This window comes from Aristolochia californica, unplaced genomic scaffold, assembly GCF_029961685.1.
Source record: "Aristolochia californica isolate CCGP_79_NKW_82.1479 unplaced genomic scaffold, dmAriCali1.0.hap1 SCAF_15, whole genome shotgun sequence".
Taxonomy (NCBI): Eukaryota; Viridiplantae; Streptophyta; class Magnoliopsida; order Piperales; family Aristolochiaceae; genus Aristolochia; species Aristolochia californica.
This window is the reverse complement of record NW_027181826.1, coordinates 2,878,703-2,895,918: the sequence shown is the minus strand read 5'-3', so window position 1 is coordinate 2,895,918 and position 17,216 is coordinate 2,878,703. Positions and strand designations below refer to the sequence as shown.

General features: G+C 36.2%; 1 protein-coding gene and 1 long non-coding RNA gene across 3 annotated transcripts; both read right to left on the bottom strand.

The window, feature by feature from the left end:
- Nucleotides 1-364: 364 nt before the first annotated feature.
- LOC137951662 (uncharacterized) lies at nucleotides 365-3,444 on the bottom strand. Of its 2 annotated transcripts, XR_011112155.1 has the most exons (4): nucleotides 2,133-3,444; nucleotides 1,736-2,000; nucleotides 1,220-1,613; nucleotides 365-530 (listed from the first exon to the last, which is right to left on the bottom strand). It is a non-coding gene; the product is annotated as an uncharacterized lncRNA (long non-coding RNA). The 2 variants fall into 2 exon arrangements; XR_011112154.1 differs by having other exon boundaries at nucleotides 1,220-2,000.
- Nucleotides 3,445-3,820: 376 nt separating this feature from the next.
- Nucleotides 3,821-12,784, bottom strand: LOC137951661 (mitotic checkpoint protein BUB3.2-like). The gene is made up of 9 exons (XM_068798484.1): nucleotides 12,513-12,784; nucleotides 12,274-12,404; nucleotides 7,480-7,562; nucleotides 6,228-6,494; nucleotides 4,945-5,020; nucleotides 4,679-4,759; nucleotides 4,506-4,584; nucleotides 4,301-4,401; nucleotides 3,821-4,211 (listed from the first exon to the last, which is right to left on the bottom strand). Exons 1-9 carry the CDS (start codon nucleotides 12,630-12,632, stop codon nucleotides 4,127-4,129), a joined length of 1,023 nt encoding a protein of 340 aa, XP_068654585.1. The 5' UTR covers nucleotides 12,633-12,784; the 3' UTR covers nucleotides 3,821-4,126.
- Between the last annotated feature and the right edge of the window lie 4,432 nt (nucleotides 12,785-17,216).

The following is a 17,216-nucleotide window of genomic DNA, read 5'->3' as shown; positions in this document are numbered from 1 at the left end:
CCCCATTTTTGCCTGAGCGAATGAAATGGTGTAATCTCACTTCAATTCAATTATTTTTACACTATCACCATTTTTTAATGAACTATGTAATGCGGAGAGAATTCATTCTACTTCATCGTGGACGTAAACCCCCATAATCAAACACTGACACATGATATTTCAGAACTGTAGAATAATAACAGGCCAGAAGGATTTTCTATTACATTGGGTGGAAGGCAATTGCATTTACTGGGTAGACTGTCTTTTCCGGCCTCTGATTTCCGATGGCCCTTGAATGCATAACTGAATCAACGGCAGCTCGATGAATATAAAGGGAAGTCTATCAACTCTTTAAATAAAATTCAGAGAAAATTATCCAAATAAAAAAGGTTCAGAGAAAAAGGCTATCCGCATAATTTACAATAATAAAGAAAAGGGACATAACGAGGTTCATAAATGGCTTCCAAACACCAACTTCTTCGCTTGGCCAGCCTCAGATAAGTCAAAGAACTCCATAGCAACACGACCCTCTCCAGAACTAAGCGCAAAACCTGCAGGTTAGATATCCAAGATAAGATGCATCAGATCCTCCAAAATCTGGAAAAGACAGCAAAGGTAATAATAAACCAAGTATACAGCAGTAAATGCTGCAGAAAATGATCATTGTAAAAACTCAACAGCCAGTATAATTCTACATGCAGAAACATGTTGCTTCCAGTTATTTTCCTTTTTGTTGATAATTAGACAATCCCCAAGTATCGAAACTAAATTCCATGTACAAATGTTGAGATACATCAGGGGTATAGTGTGTTAGAGCTCGGCATAGTTACTCTGTCAAGAGTATCACTTAAATTGTAAATTATTCTAGGCAAATGGAATACTCCATGAAAAGTAAAAGAGATTTGGAATATCTTCAGCCAAAGAAGTGACAACCAATCACACAAAACCATACAAAGATAGGAAGGGTAGTGGCTTATGTGCAGTTTAAACCTCCAGCAGGCATGTTTGTACGAACCTGAAGTTTCAACAGAATTGGTAGACAACATACCCAGGTCAAAATATTTAAAAAAAAAAAAAAACATACTTGGAGCATGTGGAAAGGGATTTCATATCGCAAAACATCAATATTTTTCCCTTAGAAAAGAAACAAGCAGAAAACATACACAAGCACACAAAACAATTGATAGAAAGGTCCTGACACTGTTATTTCCTGTAAACGTGGGTATTAGAAACACATTACCTGGGAGCATTAGGAGCCTTTTTACTGTAAAGTCATATCTAGCTAGAAACTTCTTCCAGTTATGTAGTCCTCCACTGAGGCTTTGAGGCAAGAGTGGTTAGCTGCATAATTTCAAGAAAAAACTTGAAACTTTATCACAAGCTCTGCCCTCGACTTCTGCACCCTTACTGCAGCCTCAAAGCTGTACTGAGCTTCAAATATTACTCAGTGAGATGGTAAAATCACAGCCCCAGAGGCTGCAATTCCTGCCATTGGTGGCTATCATTAATGCATTATTTGCAAATCAAAATGTGTTTCAGGTTATTTCCCCATCGGTATGCCATCTATCTTTCTCCAGGGATGCACCATGCAGCTAGGGGACTCACAACCCCAAGTTTTAAAAAAAAAAGCTATCCTGAATACAAAGGTAGACCAAGTTAACATTTGCAGAATACAAATTTTGAAAATATTCGCAGCCACTTGAAGAGAAAAAAAAAAAGAACCATGTCTCCTTAATTAAATATAAAAATAATTCACCTGTTCCAATAGGGTAGCAACGGACATCGAGTTTGATATTTCAGAGAAGAATCCCTTCTTTGTTCAGGTTGAGACATGTTACGTACATCGTAGACATTCACATAACTTCCAGCAGTTGCTACAACTAAACGATTGCCCACCAGAGAGAGAGAATAAACACGCTCAGGTTGGGAATAGGTACCAACTAAGGTACATTCTTGCCCACTTGCACCTTTAGGATCCCAACATTTCAATGTTTTGTCCTAACTGCCAGTGATCACTTGTCCTAATACAACAAGAAGAAAAAGATAAAGATGAATCTGGATGTATTTTCTAACAAGAAAAAAAAAGGATTAGAAACCATGAAATGACTAGTTAAATTAGATAGATTTGGTTAAGAGAAAAGTTGGTGGAAAACCTTTTCCCAGGAAGAAACGAGGAGATGATCGATGTGGTTGAAAATACCGTCGGATGGAGGCTTCACGAGCTCTCTACCCGGAGCAGGAGGATGAATCGCAGCCATGGCGGTTTAGCGAGAGCAGGAACTTATTAGGGTTTGCAGAGGGAGAACAGAGGATCTAAACACTGAGATTCTGGCGAAGTGGTTTTGAATTTTGAGAAACGGTCGAGGTGAGAACCGATCCGACACTAGAGTGGGTTTAAAGTTTGAATTGCGCGAGGAACGAGCGCAGCTACAGGCGCCTGATCCGTCTTCTTCTTCGATGAATTATTGTCAACAGTAAAATAGGGAGATGAAATATAAATTTTCTAAAGCTAAAACAACAATTAAATCAACTGGAATTCAAGTGAGTCGTTAATCGGATCACACCGGGGACCCGCTGCCAGATTGGGGATGGCCGAGGTTTCCGTGTCCGAATCCAGTTCATATCTAGATTCAAGATCTTTAAACAGTAGGTTGTTGATAAGTCTTAGAGATTTTAAGAGCGCCGTCAGAAACAATTAAATCAACTGGAATTCAAGTAGTTAATCGGATCACACTGGGAACCCGCTGCCATGGGGGTCGGGGATGGCCGAGATTTCCGGGTTCCGATCCAGTTCACGTATAATATCTAGATTCAAGATTTTTAAACAGTAGCTTGTTGTACAAGTCTTAAGAGATTTTAAGAGACAGAAACACTTACATACAGAGCAGACACTGTAGCCTTACTCGTTCGTTCGAGCAATTCATCCTTCGAGTGATCGAAGACGGAGATGGGGATGAAAAAGAAATTTGGAGAATCCAGTTTCGCAGCGCCGCCAATGTCCGTATCAATGCCAGTAGGTTTCAGATTCAACCCTACAGACGTTGAGCTACTGACGTATTATTTGAGAAGGATGCTTGGATCCATGGATATCGCTCCTGGTATCATCATCCATCGAGTTTACGGCTTTGATCCTCATACGCTCACTGGTATGAAACATTTCATTCCTTTTTTCTTTTACAAAGATATTCATCAATTGGCTTCTGAAAGAACCGCTTGTCTTCACCAAACTGCTACTTTTTCTTGACATTATTTCTTCGTTACCGTTTTGAGACGCATGTCTTTGATCTTGTCTTCACCCAATCTTCCTCATAGTTGAATATCTCTGTTTTTTTCTAAAACTTGTTTCTCTTATATTTGACAGAAACTTATAAGGCGACGACGGAGAATAAGTGGTACTTCTTCACTCCGAGGGTGCCCAGATATCCCAAGGGAAGTCAGCCAGATCGAAGGGCAACCAATGGTTTCTTCTGGAAAGCTACATGCGGCTTCCAAAACATTACGTCCCAAGGTCAATTGGTGGGCTATAAGCGATCACTCGTCTACCTCCTACTTCAGGCAAACTCTGATCACAAGTGTTTTAAAGAGGATGACATCCAAATCTTTCTCTTACTCTCATCTCCTTCATGGTTTTCTTTAATAGAATCAAATGATCGGAGGTTGAGTTCAGCTTCATAGAGAACACAGTTTTGATTTATTCTCTCATATTTTCCCAATGTTTAGCTAAGTTCAACGTTGTTCTAATCGCCCATAGCCCTGGAATCGTGTAAATGTTTTGATACAAATATGAACCATTGAAGTTATATTTTGGAAATCAAATTCCTCAAACATTAAATAGCAACAAAGAAATTTCAACCCCGTCAGAATCTTTGTACTAAACTGGTCGGCGTTCACTACATGAGAGCAGCACTTTGAGGAACTTACAACTTTTACAAAATTCAATCAACGTTGCTCAAACGTACTCCAGAATGCTCGACGATCACTAGCATTACTTACATTTTGGCTAGAAGATAATGAGATCCTAAAATGAAAAGCCAGAGCACTGTGGCAAGTGTTGGCTGAAGGGCAGCTCCAGGGAGATTCAAGTAAGATGCTAAATTCTAATCTTTGCCGGAGCTCAGAGAGAAATTCTTAGTTCAAATCTGTGTATTTACGAAGGAGTCTGGTATACCTTGGGCTTCGGTTTCACCTCTACTTCATTTACACTCCGGACAAAGATTGCATCTGGTTCGTGACTGCAAAAGAAGAAACCATGAAGGATCAGGCACAGAAAGGAACAGCGTGAGAAGAAAACATATCTGAGTTTCAAGGTCAGATTTCATACGGTTTGTCTCCCTCTTCAAATGTGTAACTGGATGCCACAGCCAATAGACGACCATCTCTGCTGAAGGATAATGCAGCAATGCTTGTTGGGTACTTTGAATACTGGAGAACAACCAAGAAAAATAAAATAAAAATATTGAGAAATCTTATCACAAATATGGCTTCAAGAATATACAAGTCCAACCACAAATGTTCTTCGTTATTACCTGATACAATCTCTTTTTATTGTTCCCATCCCACACATTTGCATATCCATCGCATCCACCAGTTGCAAATGTACCATAGCTGCAACAAAATATTGAATAGATACAGAATCAAGCACTAACACATGATATTTCAGAATTGTAGAATACTAACAGGACCAGAAGGATTCTCTTACATTGGGTGGAAGGCAATTGCATTTACAGGGTAGACTGTGTCTTTTCCGGCCTCTGATTTCCGATGGCACTTGAATGCATACCTGAATCAATGGCAGCTCAATGAATATAAAGGGAAGGTCTATCAACTCTTTAAATAAAATTCAGAAATAAAATTCAGAGAAAATTATCCAAATAAAAAGGTTCAGAGAAAAAGGCTATCCGCATAATTTACAATAATAAAGAAGAGGGACATAATGAGGTTCATAAATGGCTTCCAAACACCTACTTCTTCGCTTGACCAGCCTCAGATAAGTCAAAGAACTCCATAGCAACACGACCCTCCACAGAACTAAGAGCAAAACCTGCAGGTTAGATATCCAAGATAAGATGCATAAGATTCTCCAAAATCTGGAAAAGACAGTAAAGATAATAATAAACCAAGTATACAGCAGTAAACGCTGCAGATGAGTAGAAAGGTTTTATTTTTCTACAGAAAATGATCATTGTAAAAACTCAACAGCCAGTATAATTCTAGATGCAAATTCATGTTGCTTCCAGTTATTTTCCTTTTTGTTGATACTTAGACAATCCCCAAGTATCAAAACAAAATTCCATGAACAAATGTTGAGATACATGGTTTGTTCATCAGGGGTATAGTGTTAAAGCTCGGCATAGTTACTTTGTCAAGCGTATCACTTAAATTGTAGATTATTCTAGCCAAATGGAATACTCTATGAAAAGTAAAAGAGGTTTGGGATATCTTCAACCAAAGAAGTGACAACCAATCGCACAAAACCATACAAAGATAGGAAGGGTAGTCGCTTATGTGCAGTTTAAACCTCCGCCAGGCATGTTTGTACTAACCTGAAGTTTCAACAGAATTGGTAGACAACATACAAGGACAAGGTCTAAATATTTAAAAAAAAACATACTTGGAGAATGTGGAAAGGAATTTCATATCGAAAAACATCAATATTGTTCACTTAGAAAAGAAACAAGCAGAAACACATACAAAAGCACACAAAACAATTGATAGAAAGGTCCTCACACTGTTATTTCCTGTAAACGTGGGTATTAGAAACACATTACCTGGGAGCATTAGGAGCCTTTTTACTGTAAAGTTATATCTAGCTAGAAACTTCTACAGTTATGTAGTCCTCCACTGAGGCTTTGAGGCAAGAGTGGTTAGCTGCATAATTTCAAGAAAAACTTGAAACTTTTTCACAAGCTCTACCCTCGACCTCTGCACCCTTACTGCAGCCTCAAAGCTGTGCAGAGCTTCAAATATCACCCAGTGGGGTGGTAAAATCACAGCCTCAGAGGCTGCAATTCCTGCCATTGGTGGCTAGTATTAATGCATTATTTGTAAATCAAATTTTTGTGTTTCAGTTTATTTCCCATCTGTATGCCATCTATCTTTCTCCGGGGATGCACCATCCAGCTAGGGAACTGACAACCCCAAGTTCAAAAAAACTTAACATTTGCAGAACACCAAATTTGAAAATATAAGCAGCCACTTGAGAAAAAAAAAGAACCATGACTCCTTAAATAAATATAGAAATAATTCACCTGTTCCATTAGGGTAGCAACGGACACATCGAGTTTGATATTTCAGAGAAGACTCCCTTCTTTGTTCAGGTTGAGACATGTTACGTATATCGTAGACATTCACATGCCTTCCAGCAGTTGCTACAACTAAACGATTGCCCACCAAAGAGAGAGAATAAACACGCTCAGGTTGGGGATAGGTACCAACTAAGGTACATTCTTGCCCACTTGCACCTCTAGGATCCCAACATTTCACTGTTTTGTCCCAACTGCCAGTGATCACTTGTCCTAATACAACAAGAAAAAAAGATAAAGATGAATCTGAGTAAAGATATAAGAGATATAATAAAGTTCAAATGTGCAGTATTATTACATGTGTAAGCAAGACTAAATACAAGATTAGACCAAAATATCTTTTTGGACAATTTATTTCCAAAATAAATGATGAATTGCTTTCTGTTCTTGCGCTTTTCATTTAGACCTTTTTTTGTGCATCATCATCATTGATTATGGCATTTAGAAAAAATAGTTAATGCAAAAAAATAAATCTTATCGTTTTGATCTAAGTTGCATGCTTAATGCCTAAATATCAGCAATAGTCTCAACTAAAAATTTTTAACAATCGCTATAGAAAAAAAAAAGAAAAGCTTCATCTTGTTTGATGACCTAGACATATGAAGTGTAGAACTGGTCCCTGCCCATCTATGCAAATCTACGCCAGACCAGACCTACTTGCTCAAATACCCATTCCTTTGCTCACTGCTCCTCTTCCCTAGCCACATTATTTCCTACTCCATTCTTCTGCTTCCACACTTTAGCATTATAAAGACTTTAAATTCCTGACAAGTTTTGTAGCAATATTTATTAGAAACAAATAGAATATCCATAAATAGAATTCCATAATTTTTTTACCATCTGGAAAGCCAAGATATTTATGGATAACTAAAATATATGCTGAGCAAATGCAAGGAGGATTTCCTTGAGGCAGATTTTGTCAATGTGTATCCTACAAACCTGTCACTGCCACATGACCAGACAACTCTGCACTACCTAGAATCATATTATTGCTATTTAATTAACACTCAGAACATATGGTTGAATCACAAAACAAACCTTGATAACAATACTACCACCATAAACTATGAAAAAACACAGTTCTGACCATTTTTCTCAAAACTATGACTACAAACAAAACCCACACCAAGTCAATAATAAAATAAAGAAAAGAACCAAAGTGAAAAAATAAATAATAGTAGGTATCTAACAGACCAACCTGCTGCATAAGAATATTCAACACAACGAACAGGAGCATCATGCCTTCCCAAAATATCCTCCTTGCCAGAGCTAAAAACATACCTGAAATAAACCAGAAAACAAAAAAGTCAAAATATTGAAAGAGCCAGAAAGGCCATGAGACTCAAAAATTCAAATTCAGGTAGAAAGGAACGATAATGCAACAGTTATGATCTATAACAGCGACCACAGTGTGTTACCATGTGAGTGGATAGCAATCTTTTTGAGCATGATGGATTTAACAAAACTTTTAAAAATTAAGTGTAAAGCAGGAAGAAAGAACTTGCTTTCAATTAAGACAAAAAAAGCAAAACGAGAATGTGGGATTATGTCCATGTAAATGAGCTGCATCCATTTTCTATTCAACCATTCAATTGGCTAAATTCAATTTTCTCTTCAGTGAGTCTACATCTAAAATGGAGAACTTGGGTGCAGCCAAACGTTGGCTGGACTCAAAGCTGCATTCTTCAAAATAGTAAAATAGTCCTGGAGAAATCACTTACAAAAGTACAGAAATATGGAAACAATTGCACAAAGTTTCCTAGTTTCCTCTTCTACAGGTTCTAAAAGACACAATGAATGGAAAAATGTAAAAAAACAGTTGATTGATTCTAAGTTAACTCACAGATAACAGACAGACGGTCAGTATTGAGGATAAAGATATAGAACAAATAGCCTTAATAACAACATGGTCACAGACTTTAGATTCCAATCCATCAGCTAAGGAAACAGAACACATAACTCTCTATGATCTAGTGATGTAAAAAGGTGAGAGTTACCTGTCATGTGTGTTGAGGTCCCCTGAATCTCTGTCCCACAACTGACTAGGAGACACAAGGAAAGCACTAGAAAAGATATTTGTGTGAGCAAGGGTAGCACTACTTGAAGAGGAAGTACAATCCTATAGTCCATAAGATTGTATGAATTATTGGAATAATTTTTTAAGATCATCTTTTATTCATAGAAAACACCTCTTGTCCTTGACTGGTCTGGGAGGAAGACCCTGTCTCCTGGATAACTTAATTTGCCCATTTAGGTTTGTCGAACTTGTCCCAACATTTCTCCAAGATATGGTTAGAAGGACCACAATGACTACACAACCATGCTCCTTTGCCTTGACCTCTACCTTGCTGATTTCCTCCTCTACCTCTACTAGTGGAGTTTATTTTGGTATTCAAGGCAGCAAAGGTATCTCCTTTAGGCGGCAGCTAAGAAGGACTTGTCACAGCAGACTAGGCTCTCAATAGGGCGGCATAGGTCTCTTCAAAGGAAAGGCTAGTTGTGCATTCTAGCAACTGGACTCGAACAAAATCATGCTTTGAACCAAGAGTATTGAGCAAACTGACAACCTTCAGGGTTTCTTTTGTTTGTTTAGTTTGTTGATCAAGAACGATGGGACGATACAAGAACACCTCCTGCCTCAGATAATACATATCACCAACAATCTCAACTAATGGCTTGTCACCCTTTTTGGTCACAAATAATTTGAAATACAGGTAAAATATTGTAGACATATTACTTGCCTATGAGAATCTTTTTTATCAAAACATCCCAGATTCCCTTTGCAGTTTATCTATACACCTATTTCACAATATTTGATTATCACAATCCTATTCTTGAAATGTGGGAGAATCTGTATTCAAAAACTAGAATTTCCCTTTTCACATAACATAGTTCTTCATATTTAGTTTGACTGACGCGATCTCAGTAATGTTATTATGCTTCTCATCCACCTTTGCAGGCTTCATATCATTAGTTTCAGCCATGATGGAAGATAAATCTATCCCAACTAAGTACTTTACTATAAAAACTACAATTCACACCATCAAAGACTACCAATCCTTCTCTAGGATTCAATAACAAACTCAATTCAACCAACAGCACTTCAATCAGCAATGCTAATGACAGAAGAGGCCAAATAAGGGCAACAAACACCAACCTGGGTTATCATAGAGGGATAAGCACATCTGAAGACAGCTTTAAGACAGTAGAATCCTCTCTATTCATTTAGGAAGGACAGGCAGACAGTAGGCAGGCAGTGATTAGGTAGTTAAACTATTACACATAAGCTATTACCTAGGGTTAGCGACACAAAACAAGCAATCTGAAGGTGCAGAGACACAGGAATTTTCTCCCTGGAGGTATTGCAAGCTTAAAAAAAGATAAAAAGATGGGAAAAATAGGAGAAGAATTGAATTAGAACACACATTGATGGAACCTGAACTATTTTGATTTTTTTGAGGACATGAACTATTTTGTTACCATGTAAAGTGATGAAAATCCAAACTTGAAGAGCAAAAAGAGAGAGAAGAACAGGAAGAGACCTGCGTTGATTTCTGGTTCAAGTAATTCACTGGATTAGGTCTAAAAATGACCCTTCTCCACTTAAGTACACTCCTTATGGCTAAAAGACAGAATTTCCCTTAGATACCTAAAGCAACAGACACCACTTTAAGTGGTCTGACTAATCTACCATTTATGAAGCACATAAATAAACAGCATATAAACTCTAACCATAATTACTAGTATGCCCTTTAACTTGCTTCACTCAATATGGTTGAAAGGGTAAAATCAGGAGAACCCCAACATAGATACAAGATGTTCAACCCATCCAAGGCTCAGTGAAGGGTAAGCAGCTAAAATAAAATAGATAGCATTACATGTTAATAACTTAATCTTGTCTCTGAGAAATTATATGAAAAATAAAGAAGAAAATAATTATATTAGGAGAACTCTATCTAGAGTTTGGCCTTTGCCTTTAAAAATAATAGCCTAAAAATGGATTTGAGATTATACAGCAAGGAAGAATTGACATTTACATATTTCTCAAAAAACAAAAAGGAATTGACATTTACATGTTTCTCAAAAACAAAAAAAGAATTGACATTTACATATTTCTCAAAAAAAAAAATGACATTTACATCCTACTAAACTAATGGAAAGACTAAAGAAAACAGAAAGTACAGAGAGGGGTTGATTACCTAGTTAATTGGATATCTTCTTTCCAAACCATGTCCACCTTAAAGACATCAGATTTAACAGAGATTTTCTAAAAGCATAAACTTATTTGTTTGGAGGAGGAAGGATATATTACTTCTTTCCAAGCATTTACAAGTTCTGAAAGAAGAATGGCTCTTTGAATTTCTAGAACTGTGAACTTTGAATCTTGATACTATTTTATAATATGCATCTTTCAAGAGTCAAAAGGAGATGAAGATTTTCCCCATAGACAGCTACCTGTGTCAGATATAGGATCTGTGAATAGGAGGGTTCTATCATGTAGGAATTCAAGGGACGGAAAGATTTTTTTAAGATATAATCATATGTCATTTGTGGAGGGTCTGTAAAGTAAATGATGCTTCTCTGAGAGTCAAATATAGGTAAAGAATTTTCTGAACAGAGACGCAACCGTACACTACTTGTCTCTAAAGAGAAGCATCCAACTCAAAAGGTCAAGCTTAGAGTAGAGAAGGCCAAACCACCACCTAATGCAATCGTGGATAGATTTGGTACAGATCAAACTTAAAATTCGAAGTTCCATCTCGAACCTAAGTAGAAACCAAACTGCAATTACTTAAAAGAAAATATACCGGAAGTAATTTTATGAATCCAAGCTTCTGCAATCCGAACCTCTACAGAAATGGCAAGTGTAGCAGCAAGCAATCGAAGAATGTAGTAAATAGCACCATAACACCCAAAAAAAATGAACCACACGGTATCCAAACGATAAACAGCTACTAGCGAATGCAATTTGAGCACTACTGAGACGGGGGAAGAAGCCATGGTGTAGCCAAACACCAAGGCCAAAGACTGTGCAAGTCCAGTACACAGCAATAGCAGCGGCGGCCAAGGCCAAATGCAAAGGCACGGCCCAGAGGGGCGCACGCATATGGCCGGCCCGGAACCAGCTGCAACGGAAGAAGACACACTTGAGCTTGCCAAACGGATGTCCAAGCAACAAGGTGCACAACAACCCCAACAGCCAGCTCAGACACAAGGCAGCACGCCAGCAGACACTTCTGGCGGGGCGAAATGGGGTTGGGCGCAACCAGGAATCCTGGCGGGGCGAAATGGGGTTGCTGGTGCACGACCAGGACTCCAGGCGGGGCGAAATGGGGTTTCCTCAGGACGCCAGGCGCAAGCGCGCGCGCGGCAGGACTCCAGGTGCCAGGCTCCCGCGGGCGAAATGGGGTTTCCTGAGGCGCCAGGCGCCGGCGCGCGAAATGGGGTTTCCTGGCGACCAGGGCGCCCCTTGACGCCAAAAACCGAATTTTTAGGATCTGACGGGTTTTTGAGCGTTTTTTTGAGATTTCAAAAGGCAAGAGGAGAGACTATAAATAGAGAGGCCTCTCCCATTGTAAAAGGGTCGAAAAATCCTTAGCCTTCTTTAATCTTTTAGTGTATAGAGAGAGTTTTTAGCCTTGGCCTTCAAGAGTGTTTGGCCACCCTTTGTAATCTTGTATTCTCAATACAAAGTAGGCTTTTCTCTTCTATACCTTGGTGTTTTCGTTGTCCCATTTGGCTTGCAACTTCTTGTGTGAAGTATTGGTTGGAGGATCCGAGGCTCAAGGAGGCTGACTAGTTCTTCGGAAGAGCTAGGCAGCACGGGGTAGATATTCCGCTTGGCTAGATGGACCTAGCCCAAATCTAACCACGTGACAACTACACTCAAATCAGCACCGGACCAAAAAACAAGACTGACCTATACCCAGATAAAATCGCAGTGATCAAAACGCAAAAAGACAATAAAGAGCTGAGGCACAAGTTGTCTAACCTCCGCACCGTATTATCCGCACTGGCACTAAAGCCGGAAGAATCATCATGGAAACAGCAATCCAGCACAGGACCTCCATGCAAAAACTCACCCCTCAACACATTCGCGCTCGCATCATACAGTCGAACACTCTATCAAAAATAAGAAAAAAGAAAAAAGAAAAAAAAAAAGGGATTAGAAACAATGAAATGACTAGTTAAATTATATAAATTTGGTTAAGAGAAAAGTGGGCGGAAAACCTTATCCCAAGAAGAAACGAGGAGATGATCACTGTGATTGGAGAAGCGAAGATTGGAGATACCATCGGATGGAGGCTTCGCGAGCTCTCTACCCGAAGCAGGAGGATGAATCGCATTCATGGCAGTTTAGCGAGAGCAGGAACTTAGGGTTTGCAGAGGGAGAACAGACGATCTATCTGCGGAAGTAACAAGTACTCTGAACGAGAGATACCTGTTCTGAGATTCTGGCGGAGTGTTTTTGAATTTTGAGGAACGGTCCAGGGGAGAACCGATCCGACACTGAATTGTAACTTTTTCGTCGACTTAGGCTGAGAAAGGAGAATAGATCCGCTACTCGTTTGCACGCCCTCTGAAAGACACGTGTCTGAATCTGCACGGAAGGTTAATAAAACAAAATCAAGGGTATAAAATGTATAAAGGATATAGGGTAAATGCCGTGTACTCGAAGCAGTTTTTATAGAAATAAACTAATAAAAAACACCCCTCTCATAACCTGTACCAATCATCTTCTTCGAGCGTAGACCTTATAAAACATAACGAGAAGAAAAATTGTGATTGAACAATTCGACTGTGAGGTAATTCATAATATACAAAAGACAAAGATAAGAGTAAAAGAAACGAGAATGACACCATCACGGATGAAGAAGGACAAACATGTCATATGTGTTGAAGCCCGAGAATCAAAGACTAAAACATGTGCAAGAGTGACCTGAAAAGCTATTATACTTGAATGAACAAAAGGAAGACTGTGTGATAGCTGTAGTAACGGAAGTGCCTAACTGATTGAAGAAGCTATTGGTACTTCCCGTAGAAGATCCACTTTTTCATTGCTTAACAAGCTTAGATAATTTATCAATAAAGTTATTATTAACATCATTTGCTAAATCAACGAGTCCAACCACACTAACATTTTCTATTGCTTGCCTTGCTACAATGATAGCAAGTTTTGTTATTTATACCATGAATTCCACCTGTATTTGTTTCACCACTACCTCGTCCTTGAGTTGCTTCCAAAACCATTTGTAGAAGCAATGAACAAGTTCGAATTATCATGGGATTAAAGTTGTTATACTAAGTCATTGACTTTAGTTACTTCATTATCTACTGACATCACTAATGCATAAACACTCGTAAATGTTGGAATGCCAACACTAGACAACATTTGAGAATGAACACTTTCATACTTTGGCCCAAGCCTATGCAACACCTAACAATATCCAAATCGACTTATTACCTTAATATAATATCATCAGTTGAGTTTGGGGAGATAACCACTAAAATATTTTGTTAGACTTTGTTTACCCCTACTGGATTATAGATAACTTTGAATGCATTTTATATATTTTAAATAAATTATTTTTATAGGAATTAGTTTTTTTAAAACTCCTAAATTTTCATAACAATAACCCTAAAAACTACTTGATGTTATATAGATGCATGCATACTGTTAATTAACATATTATCACAATAACATGAAACAAGAACATAAATATCATCAATGACACATAGTCCTTTTCCTGGGTCTCAAAAAATATCTTTATTAATTGAGACCACACCAAATAATTTTTACTATTTAAGTTTGTACAAATAGTTTGAACATGAGTGACCTCCTTATCATTGACATTGTTTAGAGAACTTCTAGTCATCACCTCTGTTGAACTAGAAATGGGCTACCATAATTGATTGATCAATCAATCCCCAACTTCGATCGATCAATCTTTTAACAATAATAGTTTAGTTACTTACTAGTGATCCATCAACAATTTATCATATGCTTAAATCAACCCTCGCCACCTTCTATTTGATCGACCATGTTGAAAAATATTTTTTGATTGGTTAATGATTCATCAACAACCAATCATATGCCTAAATCGACCCTCACCACCTTTTGTTTGACTTGGAAAAACAATTTTTGATTGATCAATTATCCATCAACAACCAATCATATACCTAAATCAACCCTCGCAACCTTTTATCTAACCAATCATCTAGAAATTTAACTTTTTGATTGATTGGGTCAACCCAAACAATTACAAAAATTGTCAGGCATTTATCAGATTACCCAAAGACAATGGATTGATTGCAACAATTCTATAAAATAATACAATAAAATATTTGAGTCCAAATTTTTTTAGATTATAAGTGATCCTTTGGTATGTTTGATCACATTGATAAAGATAAGTAAAATTTTGGACTAAAATCAAGCCTTCACATAAAAATAGGGAAATTATATCTACTTCAATCTTCTCGACTTTTGCTCGTCTTCTCCATAACAAACTCAACCATTTTTTTAGTCTTTTTGTCTTGAATAGCTTCATAAAATTTTAATATTTTTTGCTTTTTTTTGTCATTTACGAATTTGATCTTCAACGGAGGGATTATGTCTAATCACAAGAAATCAACTCATTAATAGCACAAGGTCAAGCTATTTGTTTATAATAATCAAAATGAAAGGAGAAATTATTAAATAAACCATTGGGATAATTTAAGTAAATATTTTTTATTTAATTATTTATCAAATATTATTGTTATTCTTGTTACATAATATTACTCTTTATGGTGAAGTATTTAATATGATTTTTTAATTTTTTTATGGGCAGAAGGGCCATTTGATGAAAAATCACCCCATAAACATGTAATATAGTACTTTGTTATGTCCCGAAATATATGGGGTGGGGGGGTTGGTCAACCTTTCTTGCAAAGTAATGGAAGACTTCTTTTTTCCTGGTTATAAAGTTTATTTACAAAATAACATTAAATTAAAGTTCAATACAAATGCTTTGAATCACTCAAGGATTACAAATATTTATAACGGTTCACAACCTAAAATCCAAATAGCTAATCTACTCACAAGTTGTCTCAACAACTCGGAGTTCAACTCACACAAACAAACTATAACACAAAACTACACTACTGCGATAGTAAGTCACAAAGGATTTACTAGGCAAGAAATGTAATTGATTAGTGAGTATGCAACTTGCTACATCAACACTCATAAAAAAGATTTACATGATTTGTGAGTTGAAGTTTGTACTTGCTTACTTAAAGTTTGTTCAATTACAAGTGCAGGGGATCTTGCTTTACACAAATTGAACACAATAAATGTCTAACCAGATTATTACAATGAAAACTAAAATTCTTTACACCAGACTTAGGTGTGGTTATAAATGTGAAGAGAAACTTAGAAAAATGTAAATTGACTTGATATGAAACAATGAGACACTTTTGAAACCAACCCATAATTTAAGTATTAATGCACTTATAAAAAATAGTTCAAAAGAGTGATAAATTTGGAATTATGAGTTTGGAAGTGATTTTTGAATAATATTATATGATACAAAAATTAAGAGGGGATTAGTGCATTTTCAAAGTGAAAGTGATTTTTTTTTTGTGTTAGTGTACTCAATGGAAAGTGCAATAAAAATTAGTTTTTTTGTGTTAATGAACACAATGGAAAATGTAGTAGAAAGTAGAGAATGAGTTATTAATAAAAAAACCGATAGATTTAACTTTATTAAGATAGTTTTATTTAACTTTTTAATTAACAAAATAAGATAAATAATTTTAAAAATTAAAATAATATTAATTTAATTAAATATAAAAAATACTCTACCTAAACAAACATGGTTACTTAAACTAAGTAAAAATAGAAAACAAAAATAAATGAAAATTAAATTATAAATTTATATTGAAATACAAAAGGGAAAATATAAAATATTTTTTGAATGGTTTTTGTTATAACATTAAGCGAATAATAAACATCTATTTTTAGTAAATTAATAGAGTTTAAAGTTTTTTTAATTTTTTAACGAACAGATTAAACACACATAAGTTGAACAGAAAATAAATTGGTGAAATTTTTAAAAATTTAAAATAATGTAAATTAAATAGAAATAACAACTATTTACTTTTGAAAATTAATTATTATGTAAACGCAAATCTACAAACATAAAATAAATAAATAAATTGAAAGCATGTAGTACAGAAAATAGAGTGGATCTAATTTGTACTTTTCAATGTTTTGGGAATAAGTTAAATCATGTAAATAAATTTAAAAGAAACACATACATAAAAAATTTAAATAAACTTTAAAAGAGATTTAAATAGCTATAAATTAATAAGAATTTTTAAAAATAAAAAAATAGTGCAAAATAGATAACTTCCAAATGTTATTATCAAAGTAAATAATTAAAATTTAGATTAAATTAAATGTAAAATGATGTAAAAAATAGTAACCATTTAAAATAAGAGAGTATAAGATATTTTTATACAAGTGATAATAGAATGAGAAATTTATTTTTTTATATTAAAAACGAGAAAAAAAAATCTAGTCAGTCACGTTGGATCTTCTTCCCTAACCAGCATTGAGTGGGCAGGAAGAATGTTGCAGGGGAAACAAGCTTCTATTTTTAAGCATCAAAATTTTTTGAGCGAGGGTTTTGAGAGAGGGGGGTAGTGTCGATCTCGAGGAAGCTCGGATTTAAAAGGGTCGAGAGAGGAGGGAAGCAACATATTGGTTAGAGGAGCGTCGAAAGAGAACTAGTGAAAGTCAATTACACAGGTAATTCACTTTTACTTTCACTCGTTAGACACATACTAACGATTTTGGGTAAGTAAAAGTGAATTTGAATTCATTTTCACTTTCCCTCGTCGTACACCTTTTGTTTTCTCTAAAACAAGTTACTATGATTAGTGTGTTAAGTG

Coding starts and splice junctions, on each gene's coding strand:
- LOC137951661 (XM_068798484.1), bottom strand. CDS start 12,632: ATGAATGCGATTCATCCTCCTGCTTCGGGTAGAGAGCTCGCGAAGCCT. Junction 12,405..12,512: donor TCGTTTCTTCTTGGGATAAG/GTTTTCCGCCCA, acceptor TATTTTTGATAG/AGTGTTCGACTGTATGATGC. Junction 4,212..4,300: donor TTTGAAGAGGGAGACAAACC/GTATGAAATCTG, acceptor CTTCTTTTGCAG/TCACGAACCAGATGCAATCT.